Genomic DNA, 15,940 nt, shown 5'->3' on the forward strand with positions numbered 1-15,940 from the left:
TCAGATTCTGTTGAGATTTTCTATTTATTTGTTCCCTATTTATGTTTACTTTGAATTCTCAAATATGTTTTGAACTCCTTATCTGTTTATTCCTCATTCTGTCATTTCTGGTAGGTGTCCATTATAATTTTTTCATGATTATGGATTTTATTTTTCTGCTTCACATACCTAGCAACTTTAGAGTATATGCTCAACATTATGGTTGCTATGTTATTGAGAGTCTGATATTTGTTATCTTTCTTAATGGAGTATTGAGTTTTGTGCTGAGGAGTAGTTAATTTCTTGGTGGATATGCTGGGTTTTTCAGGCTTATTTTCAAGTGTTGTAAGATATGGTTTAGATTAGCTTTTACTTCCAGGTTAGGTAAGTCCTGCTTTGAGGTGAGGCTTTTCTGGGATCACTTATGAACGGTCAGGGTGTTCAGTGAAGTCTCTGCACTGTGATTGGATGGAACTCACACATTTCCACATCCTCTCCGAGCTCTGGAAGTTGTTTTTCCCCTGATACCTGCCCTCTCCTTGGCCTTGTAGGACCTCTCCATGTGTGTGCAGGTGTGTGTTTGCCGGAAGACCCAGGTTCCTCTTCTGCTTTACTCCTCTCTGGAATGCTGCCTTGCAATTTTTTAATTAAATGGATTGGGCTGACATTGGTTAATAACATTATGTTTCAGGTGTACAATTCTGCAATATGTCATCTGTATATTGCATTATGTGTTCACTCCCCAAAGTCTAGTCTTCTTCTGTCACCATATATTTGACCCTCTTTACCCTCGTCATCCTTCCCCCAACCCCTTCCTCTGTGATAACCACCATACTGTTGTCTGTGTCATCAAATCATAGTCTAGCTTAGTAGCTCTGAACTCCAGCCTTCATCTCCTCAGTTCAGTGAGACCTCCATGTCCTGTTTGAGGTCCCTTTTCATGCACTGAAAGTGGTCCAGAAAGTGCAGAAAGCAAGGGCGCTCCTGGGGCTCACCTCGTATGTTTTCCTTCTCCCAGTGATCACAAGCTTGCGCTACTTGCAGCATAGTGTCCGAAAACAGTTCTTGGACATATTCTTTTTTTTTTTTTTTTTTTTTTTTTTTTTTTATTGGGAATGTTGGGGAACAATGTGTTTCTTCAGGGCCTATCAGTCATTGTCCTTCAATCTAGTTGTGGAGGACACAGCTCAGCTCCAAGTCCAGTCGCCTTTTTCAATCTTAGTTACAGGGGGCGCAGCCCACCATCCCATGTGGGAATTGAACCAGCAACCTTGTTGAGAGCACGCGCTCTAACCAACGGAGCCATCTGGCTGCCCCTCTGGAAGTTCAGCGGCAGCTCGTTGTTTTCAATCTAGTTGTGGATGGTGAAGCTCACTGGCCCATGTGGGAATCGAACCAGCAACCCTGTTGTTTAGAGCTTGCGCTGTAACCACCCGAGCCACCCGGCTGCCCCTATATTTTTCTTTTATGGTGGGAAGCCTAGGCTGAAACTAGTTATTCTGTTGTTTTATTTTTAAATTACAAAAGAAGTACATACTTGTAATAAAGTCAAACAATACAGAAATAGAGAAAGTGAAGACAAGATTATCTTCTCAATTTGCATTCTTCTCCATTGTGAGAATGTGAACCACGTTAAATTTTTCCTCTCTTAGTAGAAATTTAGATTGTTTACGGTGGCTTGTTTTCTGTCTCTTACTCATTTTTGTCCCCTTTCTCCTCTAACAGTGCTGGAAAAGACATCCTGTTTGTCTATGGGTGTAGTTTGCAAAATGTGATAGCTATTGCCGTAATTCCATCAGAAGCATATACCTATTTATACCACCATGAAAAAGGTATAATTGAAGCCATTTCTTTTCTCTATCGTCAGCACCATATGTTACCTATTTTTAAAATATTCATAAGGTTCACAGGCAAAGGAAAAACTTCTCAGTTTTAATCTGCATATCTTTAGTTATTAGGTGGAGCATATATTGTCTATTTTATTTTTTGTGAACTGTTAGATCACATCGTTTTGGTTATATTCCTGTTAGAATACTTGACTTTTTCTTATTGGTTTGTAGTATTTCTCCATAGTATAAATGTTAACCCTTTGTCATATATATTGCAAGTATTTTTACCCAATCAATTTCCCCCCACCTCCTTCCGCCTCCCCCGCCACTCCAGTTCAAGTTGTTGTTTCTCAGTCTAGGTGTGTAGGACACAGCTCCCTGGCCCACGCTGGTATTATGAGCCTTGCGCTCACCCTGGCTGAGGCAGTCGGTCACTGGTCGCTGCTCACAGCAGCCCACGGCCACTCACGCTGGCTGCCGGCCACTCATGGCAACACACAGCAGCGCACAGCAGCCCACAGCAGCCCAGATCCAGGGAGAGCCGTTGTTCACAATCTTAGCTGTAGAGGGCGCAGCTCCCTGGCCAATGTGAGCATCGAACCCCTGACTTCACTTCGGTATTAGGAGCTCGGCGCTCCAACCACCTGAACCACTGGGCCGGCTCGCAGTTAGTTTTTTAAATTTCTTAGGGTGACTTTTTTCCTCTGGGGCATTTTTTTTCCTTTTTTTTTTTTTTAAATGGGATTTGCATTTTCCCCCCTTTATCACATCAGGGTTTCTTACCATATTTAGTCATTCTTTATTCTAGGATTATAAAATTTTTCTCATGCCTTCTACAGACACTGTTATTTCAGACATATAAATATTTAGCTTCTCTGCATGTCTTTCTAGCCCCACTAGTTTGCTCTCACTCAGTGGTTCTTGATTTAAAAGTCAAAGAATTTTTTTTCGATTTCACATATAAGAAAAACCATACAGTATTTGTCTTTGTCTAACTTGTTTCACTTGGCATAATACCTTCTAGGAAACAGAACAGAATCACACTCATAGATACAGAGAACAAACTGATTGTTGTCAGAGGAGTGGATGAAAAGGTGAAGCGCATTAAGAAATGCTAACTTCCAGTTATGAAATAAGACACGGGGAAGTAATATACAGTTTAGAGAATATAGTTAATAATATTGTAACAACTTTGTATGGTGACAGATGGTTGCTAGACTTACCATGGTGATCATTGCATAAGATATATAAATGTTGAATCACTGTGTTGTACACCTGAAAACTAATCTATGTCAACTGTACTTGAAAAAATTAAACAATGTCAAAAAATGTATGTGAGAGACTGTTCATTGAACCCTTCATTTTGCAGAAGAGGAAATTGTGTCTTGGTGATCTCCCCAGGGTCACACCCGGCCGTTTTATGGCAGCACTGAGAATAGAACCCAGTGGTTTTTATTTTTTAATTCTTGACAACTTCTATTTCTAATTTGGGTAAAAGCACTGGCTTGCAGTGTGCTCTTTTAGCACCTGAGTGCCTATTGTATATAAGAGTATTGGGCAGTGGTTATAAAGGTGTGGAGTAACTGGATGCCATACCCGACATTTTGGAATTTAGAGTTTAATGAATAAGGATGACAATAAAAAGTAGATAAACAAGTGTATAATTATGATGTGGGATAAGAGCTGTGAAGGAAAGGATCGGTTATGGAACTATCGATCATAAAGGGCTTTGTTTGAGGCTTAGGGCGGTCAGAGAGTGTAGCCATAGGAAGTGATGTTTAAGTTGAGAACTGAAAGATAAAAAAGCCAGAGGAGGCTTCAGGGAAAGCTGAAAAAACAGCATTGACAAAGGCTCTGAGGTGGAAAAGAGCTTGACAGCTGGGCAGGGTGAAGGGCCTGCAGCTGGTGCAAGATGGGTATAAACAGTTGCACCGTGAACGTGGCAATTGTCAGATGCTGGTTAGCTTTTCCATCAGCCTTTTTGAATACTTTTCAGACGACTCCATCGACACTTGCTTTGTACGAATCTACATTGTTCATTCCTCTCCAAAACCACACCAACAGTTGGAAAAATCCAGTGATATAGTCTTTATTTTCACGTTGTTATGTAAAATCTTACGTTGGAATAAAAACCTATTTTTATTTAGGTCAAAACACACATGTTGAGCTTTCTGGAGCTAATGGTTATAACTAGAAGTAACAGTGAAAACAAATCCCTTTCAGATGATGGTATATATTCAGATGGTGGTATGTGGTATATATTTCAGAACAGATACAGAATGTAATACATAAATCCATTTATCTGATCAAAATGAAATAAGAGAAAAAGTATTATCGCAGGTAAAACAGCAATAACAGAAAAGTGTTGCTGTGTTTCCTTAGCATATGAATTTTTTCAGGGCCTTAAATTGTCCTCCTGTTGTGTTGATGTAACATTTGTGTACACGGAGAGTCATCAGTTTTGGTCTTGTGGTGTTTATCATTTTGTGCCTATGTTTACTTCCAAGTTGGATTGTTTTAAAAAGCTACCCTGTTTCCCCCAAAATAAGACCTAGCCGGACAATCAGCTCTAATGCATCTTTTGGAGCAAACATTAATATAAGACCTGACTTATAGTAAAATAAGACCAGGTATAGTATAAAATAATATAATTAATATAATGTAATATACCCGGTCTTCTGTTAATTTTTGTCCCAAAAGACACATTAGAGCTGATGGTCTGGCTAGGTCTTATTTTCGGGAAAACACAGTATCTGAAGACAGGGAACTGATTTTTTTTATCCCCCATTTTTTCCCCATTTAAAAATTGCTTTTTCAGAGTGTATGTAATATCTTGTTAGGCTTTAGTGAAATCCACTAGACCCTCTTGTGTTCAAGGGCCTCTCTTAGATTGTTTTGCAGACTTTTGGCCTGTTGATAAATAGTCAAAATGAAGAAACTCATTGATGTCTGGTATACTTTCTTCATATATAGAACATATATTACATCTATTACAGGGATAAGAGGGAGTTCTGAATTCTGTAGGACCTTTTAGGTGTGGATATGACTTCAGTTATATAGTGAACGTTTAATTGTTTGGTAGTCCTTGAGGGATGGTAAATCCTTACCATCCTGTCCCTGTTAATGTACCGTGTTTCCCCGAAAATAAGACCAAGCCAGACAATCAGCTCTAATGCATCTTTTGGAACAAAAATTAATGTAAGACCTGGTCTTATTTTACTGTAAGACCTGGTCTTATTTTACTATAAGACCGTGTCTTAATATAATATAATGTAATGTAATGTAATGTAATATAATTAATATAATATAATATATAATGATACCGGGTCTTATATTAATTTTTGCTCCAAAAGACACATTAGAGCTGATTGTCCAGCTAGGCCTTATTTTCGGGGAAATGGTGGATTGTTCCGAGAGACTTAGGCTTTACCCACTATTGAAACATTGATCACTTTCTGTTCCAGGTCCTGGGATGGCACTCTTGAATAAGACATTGCCTCTGATTTCAGCGAGTTCAGAGCCTTGTGGGGAAGTAGTCATGTAAACAATATGATGTGATCAATACCGTGAAAGACTTCTGTGTGGCATATTTGGGTCAGAGAGGAGAGTCGTCAGCTTTGATGAGTGTCAAGGAAGAAAAAGTAATAATTTGTTACTGCAGGTTGTAACAAACAAGAACCCTTTGGCTTATATTGGAGATGACCATTCTAGGTAGAGGCAGTAATGTGTATAAAAGACAGAGACTTGAGTATGCATAGTTTGCTTATTTGTCAGGTGGTGTGTTATTGGTGGGTTAATAGATTGTGTGATGGAGGAGGTGGTGGGAGGTAAAACTGGAAAGCGATGGTGGGACCGTTTATAAAGGCCCCTCCATGTATATGGAGGAACCTGGACTTGATTCTGTTGGAAATGGAGAACCATCAGGGATTTTAAAGCAGCAGAAGGATGTGATCTGTTCATCTTTCTATTTTAGAAAGATTTCCATGGATATTGGGGCTAGAGTAATGAGGAAGACACAGAAGACAGGAAGGCTGTTGTGAGAATCTAAGTAAGAGATGATGAAGCCAGAACCGGGAAGTTAGCAGAGGAGTCGAGAGGCGATAAATGTCAGAAACACCTTGGAGGCCGTGCAAAGGCCAAACCCAGGCTCTGCCCGAGAGGCAGTGTGTTGTGTGCAGCGCACACTGCATGGGCAGGCAGGACGCTTAGGTTCTGGGCTTTGTTCTGCTCTTGACTCATGATGTCACCTGGTGTCTCCTAATTGTTTGGAATTCCTGGTGGTAAAGGGAAAGCACTGGTCCTACCTGTCTGTCTCCCTGGATTCTCGGAAAGGGAAGCTGAAGCCGACAAAACAGCAGAAACCTCAAACAAACAACACAGGTTACAGTTTCATAGTCTTTGTTTTTTGCACCTGATGGTCTTTCTCTCTATTGTGAAAAATTCAAAACAAAAAAACAGGTGTTAGATTATTAACGTGATAATTATCAAAATCTTATAATTGTGTGACTAAGAACAGTTCTTGATTTACCTACCTGATACACGTTATATTGTGTGTGTGTGTGTCTATTTAATTCTGTCAGCATAATCCTGCTTCATATTTCCTCGACATCTAGATCTGATGTATTAGCTCTTAGTGAAATTTTCATGTTTTTACTTTTAGAGGAGCTGAACTCATTGGGTTGGCATTATTTTCTGCCTATTGGATTGGCATTATTTTCTGGCATTCTCTGTGCTTTTGGTTTTCTAATTTCCTAAGTATTTTGAGGTATATTATTCCCGCGCCTTTGCCAGACTAGGGCTCGCTCAGCATTCAGCAGACCACTGGCGTCGGCAGACTTTGCACACGTACGTGAGCAGAGCTTGCTGTGCTGTGTCCCACTCTTCCTTGAAGTGGGTTTCCTGGAAAGTGTTCTCATTAGAGATCCTTAGGACGTGATGTAATACAGTTGAATACTTTAGTTGCAGTAACTTTAAGTGTTAGCTATCTTTACAATAGCTTGTTAAAAGCACTTCTTTTTGTTCTAGTGCCCAAAGACCCGAAACCCCAGTGGAGACGTGTAGCATGGAGTTATGACTGCACCCTGCTGGCCTATGCAGAAAGCACGGGAACCGTGCGGGTGTTTGATCTCATGGGAAGTGAACTCTTTGTTATTGCCCCGGTACGTTGCTGCCTGAAACTGATAACCTACTTTTCTGAGTGCCTTTTATGTATAGGTACTTGAATGAATGAATGTGAAGAGAGGGATAATATAAATATGAATCTGAATAATGAATTGTTAACTTAAGAATCTTCATGAAATAATTCATTCTCTGTATTTTGTAATGTGATATCCAGATGTCATCCACCATTATTAAAATAGTAGTAAGTGAAAACTAAATAGAGACACTGAAAGCTGCTGTAAAGTTCCAGTGAAGTCAGGAAGTCAGTGGGCTTCACAATCAGAACGGAACAGTGTGGAGAAGAGTTAGTATTTGTTACCCTCAAGGGGATAGAAATTGAAGGGGAGAGTGGAGAAAAAACATAGTGGCAGTAATAACTTACATAGTGCTTTATACTTTATTGGTGACTGATATACTGCATTCTTATAATCACAACAATGCTTTGAGTAGTTTTGGCTGATATCCTAATTTGACAGTTTAGAAAACTGAAATTGAGAGGTAGTAAAATGGCCTTTTCCATGGCAGTGAAGTTAGGAAGTGTTTAGGAATCCAATGCTTTTTACATTGCGTCCTTGCTCAGGTGAGGAGGACACAGGGTCAGGTAGAAGTGTTTCTAACTGGGCTGCATCCTAGAATCCTGAGAAGCTTTATAAAGAAAACAAAAACAAAATAGGCCTGGGCTCCCCTCCCAGAAATTCTGCTTTCATTGATCTGCATGGGTCCTGGGCATTAATATTTTTTTCAGCTGATTAAAAACTTAATGAAGTTTTTTTTAGCAGATTCTAATGAGAAGCTAGGGATGAGAACCAGTGATCTACAGAATGATTTTTGATCAGATATAATGAGTGGAAAAACTTGAAAGAGTGCATTGGGCTCTTAGTACAGAAGTCCTGGGGAACCAAACTAAGATGTTTGTGTTACTGTTTTGTAGACTAGCACTGTCTGATAGAAATGTAAGGTAAACTATATATGTGATCACATATGTAATTTCGAATTTTTTAGTAATTACATTGAGTTAAAAGAAACAGGTGAAATTTACATATTTTATTTAATCCATTAAATCCTAAATATCATTTCAATGTGTAATCAATGAAAAATTATTAATGAGATATTTTACTTTGGTACATTTTTTCTTGAAATTTGGTGTTTATTTTTATATTTATAGCATATCTCAATTTGGTCTAGCCATATAGCTGGTGTTCAGGAGCCGTCTGTGGCTACAGTATTTTATTGCATGGTTCTAGACAATGAAGAGCCATTCAGGGCGCTTCCTAGGGTGCACGTGCCCTCATATCCTTAGCAATATAACCTAATACTTAGTTGATGGAAAAAGGTTGGCGCTGAGTGTTTTTAAGTGTCCGTTCCTTTAAGTTGCTGATTAGGCAAATGGAAAGTAATAGGAGATATTTTTTTTTTAACTTGGTTACTGCTGCGTGTGGAAATCCACATGTGAAAGCTTATATCTGAATTCTGTGTTTTAGAATTCGTTGAAGTTGAATGGTGGCATTACTTTTTTTTTTTTCCCCCATTTTTGCCATGGAAATCCCGTCTGAACATAAACTCACTTATCTAGGTGAATATCTTATCCCTAGAGGCTGCTGCCGTTGCAGCGTGGGGTTGGGAGGCCTGTGCTAGGCTTGGGTGGCTAGCTCTTGGAGCGCTGATTTGCCGGCCACTTCAGTCTACAGATCAGTTCTGGGGCTCTCGTATTTAAACCGCACCTGGTAAGGCCAATGTCTCGGATATCTTCCAATTACACGTATGTTAATGTCTGTCTGTCTTTTAGTAACTTAATTTCCCTCTCTTCTACAGGCATCTAGTTTAGCAGGTGATTTGAGCTATGCCATTGCTGGGTTGATATTTTTAGAATATAAAGCAAGTGCACAGTGGTCTGCAGAACTTTTAGTCGTCAATTACCGAGGAGAACTGAGAAGTTACCTTGTAAGGTAAAATATACTTTATTTGGGAAGAACTATTTGAAATGCTTATTTCTCTGGTATACTGTCAGAGTTTGTTTCTTTTCCTTTTTTTTCTTTCAGCATTTTATTATGAAAAGTTGCAATGTAATAGGAAGGTTGCAAGAATTATATAGTGAAAACTCATATGCCATACCTCCACTGAAATTCTGTTAGCATTTTACTATACTCGCTATGTCACATTTCTTCCCAGCCCTCTATCCAGCCATTACTCAATCTTATTTTTTAATGTGTTTCAGTCAGTACTTAAATACTTTAGCATGCATATCATTAATTAAAGTTCAGTGTTTACTTACAGTTTTCTTTCTTTTGAAATAAAATTTGCATATAATGAAATGCCTGGATCTTAAGTACCAGCCAGTGAGTTATGACAACTGTATACACTTGTGCGGGTCAAACCCCTCTCAAGATACAGAACGTTATTGTTTTGCTAGAAAGTTCCCTACTGCTCCTTTCTAGTAGATCTATGTCCCCACTCACCCCCAGAGTAACTACTGTTTATACTTTTTCCCCTCATAGATTAGTTTTGCCTTTCTAGTAATTCACATTAATGGGCTCATAGTATGTACTCTTTTGTTTAAGTCTTCATTCGAGTATTTTGAAATTCATCCGTGTTTTTATACGTATCAGTAGCTTATTCCATTTTATTGGTGATTAGTATTTCACTGTATGAATATCTCCTGTATTTTAGTTTGGGTTGGTAGAACAAAATACCGTAAACTGTGTGGCTTATCAACAACAGAAGTTTATTTTTCCCAGTCCCGGAGGCTAGAGTCTGAATTCCGGGTGCCAGCATGGTTGGGTTCTGGTGAGAACCCTCTTCTGGCTTGCAGATGGCTGCCTTCTCTTTGTATCCCCACATGGTGGAAGGAGAGCTAGCTAGCGCTCTGGCCTCTTCTCAGAAGGGAGCAAATCCTGTTCGTGAGGGCTCCACCCTTACGACCTAATTCCCCTTCAAAGACCCCACTTCCAAATATCATTGCATTCGTACTGAAGTTTTAACACATAAATTTTGGGAAGGATACAAGCTTTCAATCTGTGGGGGGGTTGGGGGTGTCACAAACATTCAGTCCATAACATTCATGATTTATGTACCCATTCTTTTACTGATGGCCATCTCAGTTTCCAGTTTGGGGCTATGAAACTTCTACGACTGTTCTTGTACAGGTTTTATGGATCTACATTTTCATTTCTGTGGGGTCAATATGGAGTAGAATTGCCGAATTATAGGGTAGAGATAGTTTATAAGACACTGCCAGACTTTTTCCTAAAGTTTTTGTATCATTCACATTCTCACTATAATGTATCTGAGTTCTAGTGGTTTTATATCCTCACCAGTACTTGGTGTTATCTGTCTTTTAAATTGTAGACATTTTAGTGGGTATTTAGTGGTATCTTACTGTGGCTTAATGGTATTTATTTCTTTTTACCTTCCTCATTTTAGTGTTGGAACAAATCAGAGCTACCAGGAGAGTCACTGTTTTACCTTCAGTAGTCATTATCCTCATGGAATCAGCACAGCTGTGTACCATCCTGGTCACAGGTAAGCAAGCACGTGCTCTCACATTAGGTGGAGTATTAAGTGGGTGGAGAAATCTTAGTCCGGCTTTAGAGAGCAGAAATTGTCCGTTCGGAGTCTCCTTTTGGTCTCCTCAGTTTCCGATCTTGTGCGTGGTTACCTTAGCCATCTTAATACTGTTGTCATCTTCTGAGCGTCCCTGCTCATGTGTGTGGCCGGCTGGGCTCTGAGCCAGGTGCGGCACTCACATACTCACTGAGGAATTCTTTCTTCTCTCTTAACCCTCTAAATCTTATTCTTCTCATCTGTAAAATGTGTAACGCCTAACTCTTCTCATTGTTGAGAGAACTCTTAAAATACTGCATATAAAGTGCCCTTGCCTAGAAGGGACTCGTAGACATGAGAAGAAGTTTCCCTCTTTCCTTTTTTGTAAGTATGGCTGCTTGGACTGTTGCACTGTTATGCTTTGTTTGTTTGTAACTCCTTTCATTGTTGGACAGTTGCTTCCTACAACTGCTGTATCCCAGACTTCATCTCTGCCACTGCTCTGTGTTTGGCATGTCAGCTGAGGGTTACTTGAAACTTATAATTTCTAATTCCAATGATTTCTTCCCTTTCATTTTGTTATGTGAGAATAAAATTTACATATGTTTTATAAGTTAACTAAGCTAAATTTTTGGTTCTTGAAATGGGAAGAGTATCAAATTGTGAGTCAGACAAACTTAGCTTGAGTTCTGAATTTTTTTTTTCTTTTTTCTTTTAATTAAAATTTATTGGGGTGACAATTCTTAGTAAAATTACATATATTTCAAGTGTACAATTCTGTATTACATATGTCATTTATATAGCACATTGTGTGTTCACCACCCAGAGTCAGTTCTCCTTCCATCACCATATATGTGGCCCCCTTTACCCTCATCTCCCAGTCCCCCTCCCTTACCCTCTGGTAACCACTAAACAATTGTCTGTGTCTGAGTTTTTGTTTCATTATTTGTTTGTCTTGTTCCTTTGTTGCTTTCAGTTTTATATCCCACATATCAGTGAAGTCACGTGGTTCTCGACTTTTTCTGTCTGACTTACATACTACATCTTTCTCTGATCATCTATCGAAGGACACTTTGGTTGTTTCCATGTCTTGGCCACTGTAAATAAAGCTGCAGGGAAATTCGGAGCATATATGTCTTTTCGGATGTTTTCAGATTTTTTGTGTATATACCTCTAACTCATTTTATGAGGCCAACATTATCTTGATACCAAAACCTGGTAAGTGTAACACAAAAAAAGAAAATTACAGACCAATATCTCTGAATACAGAGTCATAAATCCTAAACAATTCTAGCAAATCGAATATAACAATGCATTGAAAGATTATACATCACAATCAAGTGGGGTTCATCCCAGGGGCACAAGGGTGGTTCAACATATGCAAATCGAGTTCTGAATTTTGAGACTCACTCTGTTTGCGAGTGCTTAAACTTTCAATTATAGGTCTGTCTGTCCTTGTCTTTTGTTCAGAATTTTACTATTATAAAAATTTTATCCTGCAAAAGAACAGACCCGCACACTCACACCACATCCACAACCCACACACTGAAAACTTTGTGCTCTTCCCTCAGCTCACCCCTCCATCTCCCTGGAGACAACCACTGTCCTGAATTTTGTTTATTATTTTCTTGCTTTCTTTGTAGTTTTACCAGTTATTCATATTCAGTTTTGCTGCTTGACTTACTATAAAGGGAATCACACAGAAGACATATAAGTCTTGCTTTGAGACTTGCTTTTTTGAAGCATATTTCTCTAGCTCATTCATTTTTAATTACCATTAGAATATTTCATTTTATGACTATATTGCAGCATATTTATTCATTCTCTTGTAGATGAAAAATTTAGTTTGTTTCTAGTTTTGTTTTTTGGTTATAAAAATAGTACTGTGGTAAAATTTATTGTGCATTCTTCTGACACATATGTGCAAGAGTTTCTGTAGGGTATATAATAACTAAGAATGGAATTGTTATATTGTCAGGTAAGTACATCTTAAACTTTACTGGGAAATGTGAGTGTTTTCCAGAATGGTTCTACCAATTTATAGTTTTATCAGCAGTATATGAAAGTTTTTGTTGTTTTATATTCTTGTTAGCACTCTTGATGATGTCAGACTTAAATATTGCTGATCTGGTAGGCGTAAAAAAAATATCTCATTGTGGTTATAATTTGCATTTCCTTGATTACTGATGAGGGAACCCTTAAAAAGTGTATGCGTTTCGTTAGAGAACTGTCTCTATTAGGTAGATTGATGATGTAGAACATCTATCTTGAGCTGGCCTACTTTCCCATTGCTCTCTTATTTATTGTAGCTTGCTCTGTGCAACACATCATGTTAGGTTTTGTAGAGGATATAAAGATGGGGGACAGTTTTGACCTCAAGGTCTCATATAATTGAATGGAAATTATATATATATATATCTGCATATATATCTAACATCTAATATACATTTTTCTCTATTTAAATATGTATATATTTGTATATACATGTGTATATATATATGTAAATATATTGTGTGTGTGTGTGTGTGTGTGTGTATGAGGTGTGATCAAAAACTATGGTGAATGTTTAAATAAAAAGAATTACTACAGTAAAAGACCCATTACCATTAATCCCCCTCAAAATACTCCTCCTCGCTTCCAACACACTTACCTCATTGTTCTTGTCACTTTCTGAAGCAGTTCTGGAAGTCCTCTTTCGTTGGTGCCTTTACTTCATTCTCCATCATGACAATGCTCCATGTCATACATCGCTTCTGGTATATGGTAATTTCTGTCAAAAACATTATGGTGTGTCCTCATCCACCTTATTCACCGGATCTGGCACTGTGCGACTTCTGGCTCTTCCCTAAAGTCAAAATGACCATGAAAAGTAAATGTTTTGAATCGATTCAGGACATTGAAGTAGCCATGACAGCACAACCAAAGACACACACACACACACACACACACACACACACGTAGGTATATATGTATATATATATATATGCATATTTACATATGCAAGCTATCAGGTTGGTGCAAAAATAATTGCGGTTTTAAAGGTTAAAAATAATTGGAAAAACCACAATTACTTTTGCACCAACCTAATAGAAAGAAGTAAGGGCCTTAAAAGTGTGCAGGTGTAGTTATGTAGGCATCCAGGTAAAGGAGATATTCCTTCCTTGAAGGATCAGGGAAGAATGGCAGGTGGCACTTGTACTTGTTTTTGAGAATGGATCTGATATGGGCATGATGGGCATTCCAGACAAAGTGACAGTGACGAGGAAGGCAGCTACAGTGTATTTTTGGGAAACCACAGTGGTGTAGCTTGGCTGGCACTGTAGGGTGTGTGTGGGAGGGGAGGAGAGGTCTTGGTTGTGATGGTTAGACAGGGCATTGGGAAGACAACTTGAGGTCAGGTAATTGGCATTAAGTGGCAACCTGCTCTTTGGGGAACTCAAATGATTGACATGAGGAAATTGATCAGGTAGGCTTGGAGGAATGTTGGTTCAGTGGGGAGATACTAGACTCTGGGTGACTCATAGATGATATGTACTCATTCAGGCCACAGGCAGCCAGGGCCTAGTCTTTGTCTTGCATAGAATTGCTGTCTGTGTTTGTGCCACATTTGGACATTACTTATGTATTATCACAATATTATTTTTTCCTATTCTGATCTGTATCTCCCATTAGCATGTCAGATACTTGAAGACCAAGAATGTAGTGTACATCTTTGTAAAAGTCACAGCATCTTCTGGTATAAGAGCTCTCTGTTAATTGATAGCTGTTTCCCTGTGGGCTCCTTGCATAAGTAATTCTAATTTCTTGAGTGGAGAAGAAAAATTGTTTCTTTCTCTTAATTTTTCTCTTCTCTCCCATTTCATATTCTTGTCCATCCCCCCACTTTTTTGTTTTATTTTTCTTGTCCCATTTATGTATATATTTATTTATTATTATTATTTTTAAAACTTTTATTTATTTAAGTGTGTTTTTCCAGGACCCATCAGCTCCAAGTCAAGTATTTGTTTCAGTCGAGTTGTGGAGGGCGCAGCTCACAGTGGCCCATGTGGGGATCGAACCGGCAACCTTGTTGTTAAGAGTACTGCGCTCTAACCAACTGAGCCAACTGGCTGTCCTCTTGTCCCCTTTAAAGAAGTGTATTTATATCTTAATTCTTTGCTGTTTTTGTTTGTTTTGTTTTATACTGACAACTCCACTATCTTGATTGATTACAAAGGTCAGTATTTGATTTCTCCTTTCCTCGCAGTATTTTGGGAAGGTAAGTGGGATTCACTTGGGATCATAGGTTTGAAATGATCATACACTAAATAGTAGTTATGCATGATAAAAACGTGTCATAAGTCAGATTTCATTTATTCTTCTTCAGGCTTTCAGTTTCCGGCCCAGGATCTAAGCGAAGGCATTTTTTTGGGGATGGTCTCTAAATAAAAATTTTGGAAAGTTAAATGTATTACTACACCACAGAAGGCAGCGGGGAGGGGGGATTGAGGGGCTTGTCGGCGGCGGCTCTCCCTGGTTCTGCAATCGTATATAACTCTTGGTAGCAGTCAACTTGCAGATAGATGACTGCGTTAAGGTTTCTGAATGAAAATTATTCCAAAGCAAGAAGTGTGTGTGAACGCCGTGTGGTGCGTGACAGAAATATTGCCAGGTTGTGTATGTTTTCCATTATGTGGGTTTTTTTTTAATAAATGGAAGAAGCTGAAATAGTCTTCACGTTTTTATTTATTTTCGGTTACTCGAGGAATATAAGCCAGTGATATTTATCATCCACAAGGATTTTATGAATATGAAATAAATCAGCCAGAGTGGAGTTGGGATAAATTGGTAATACAGAAAATCAAGGTTTTATGAAATTCGTTGTTTTGCCTGATGCTGCGAGTACTGTCGAGGAAGAGAAATTGAGGTGGTAAAATGGGTGATATAAAAAAAAATTTAATTGAGACGCTTTGGTATAAGCTCTATGGATTTGCTGATTTTGACGATTTTCTTTTTTACGAATCCTAGCTCAGCATAATGAATGTATTTTATCCTTCCCAGGTTATCTCATACTCCAGTCCTGCTCCCCCTCCTAAAATCCCCCCACCCCAATCACTTTCCTGCCTTCTCTTGGGGAAAAGGAACAGGACTTTATTGGGGAACAGTGTGTATTTCCAGTACTTTTATTTTTTTTATTGGGGAGCAGTAGTGTGTTTTTCCCAGGCCTCATCAGCTCCATCCAAGTCAAGTTGTCCTTTCAATCTTAGTTGTGGAGGGCGCAGCTCAGCTCCACATCCAGTCGCTATTGTTAGTTGCAGGGGGTGCAGCCCACCATCTCTTGGGGGAGTCAAACCGGCCACCTTGTGGTTGAGTGCATGTGCTTGGTTGGAGTGTGTGCTCTCTTTTTGGTTCTTCGTGTTCTCTTTGTTCTGTTAATTTTGGCTTAGGTTGTA

General features: G+C 38.8%; 1 protein-coding gene across 2 annotated transcripts in view; it reads left to right on the top strand.

The window, feature by feature from the left end:
• Positions 1-15,940, top strand: part of NBAS (NBAS subunit of NRZ tethering complex) — a 275,617-nt gene that overhangs the window by 14,553 nt on the left and 245,124 nt on the right. For both annotated transcript variants that reach the window (XM_081069547.1, XM_081069548.1), the window contains exons 7-9: positions 6,834-6,967; positions 8,781-8,914; positions 10,389-10,487. In XM_081069547.1, the coding sequence (XP_080925673.1) occupies positions 6,834-6,967; positions 8,781-8,914; positions 10,389-10,487 (367 nt within the window). The remainder of the gene's footprint in view (positions 1-6,833; positions 6,968-8,780; positions 8,915-10,388; positions 10,488-15,940) is intronic.

This window comes from Rhinolophus hipposideros (genome assembly GCF_964194185.1).
Source record: "Rhinolophus hipposideros genome assembly, chromosome: 12".
NCBI lineage: Eukaryota > Metazoa > Chordata > Mammalia > Chiroptera > Rhinolophidae > Rhinolophus > Rhinolophus hipposideros.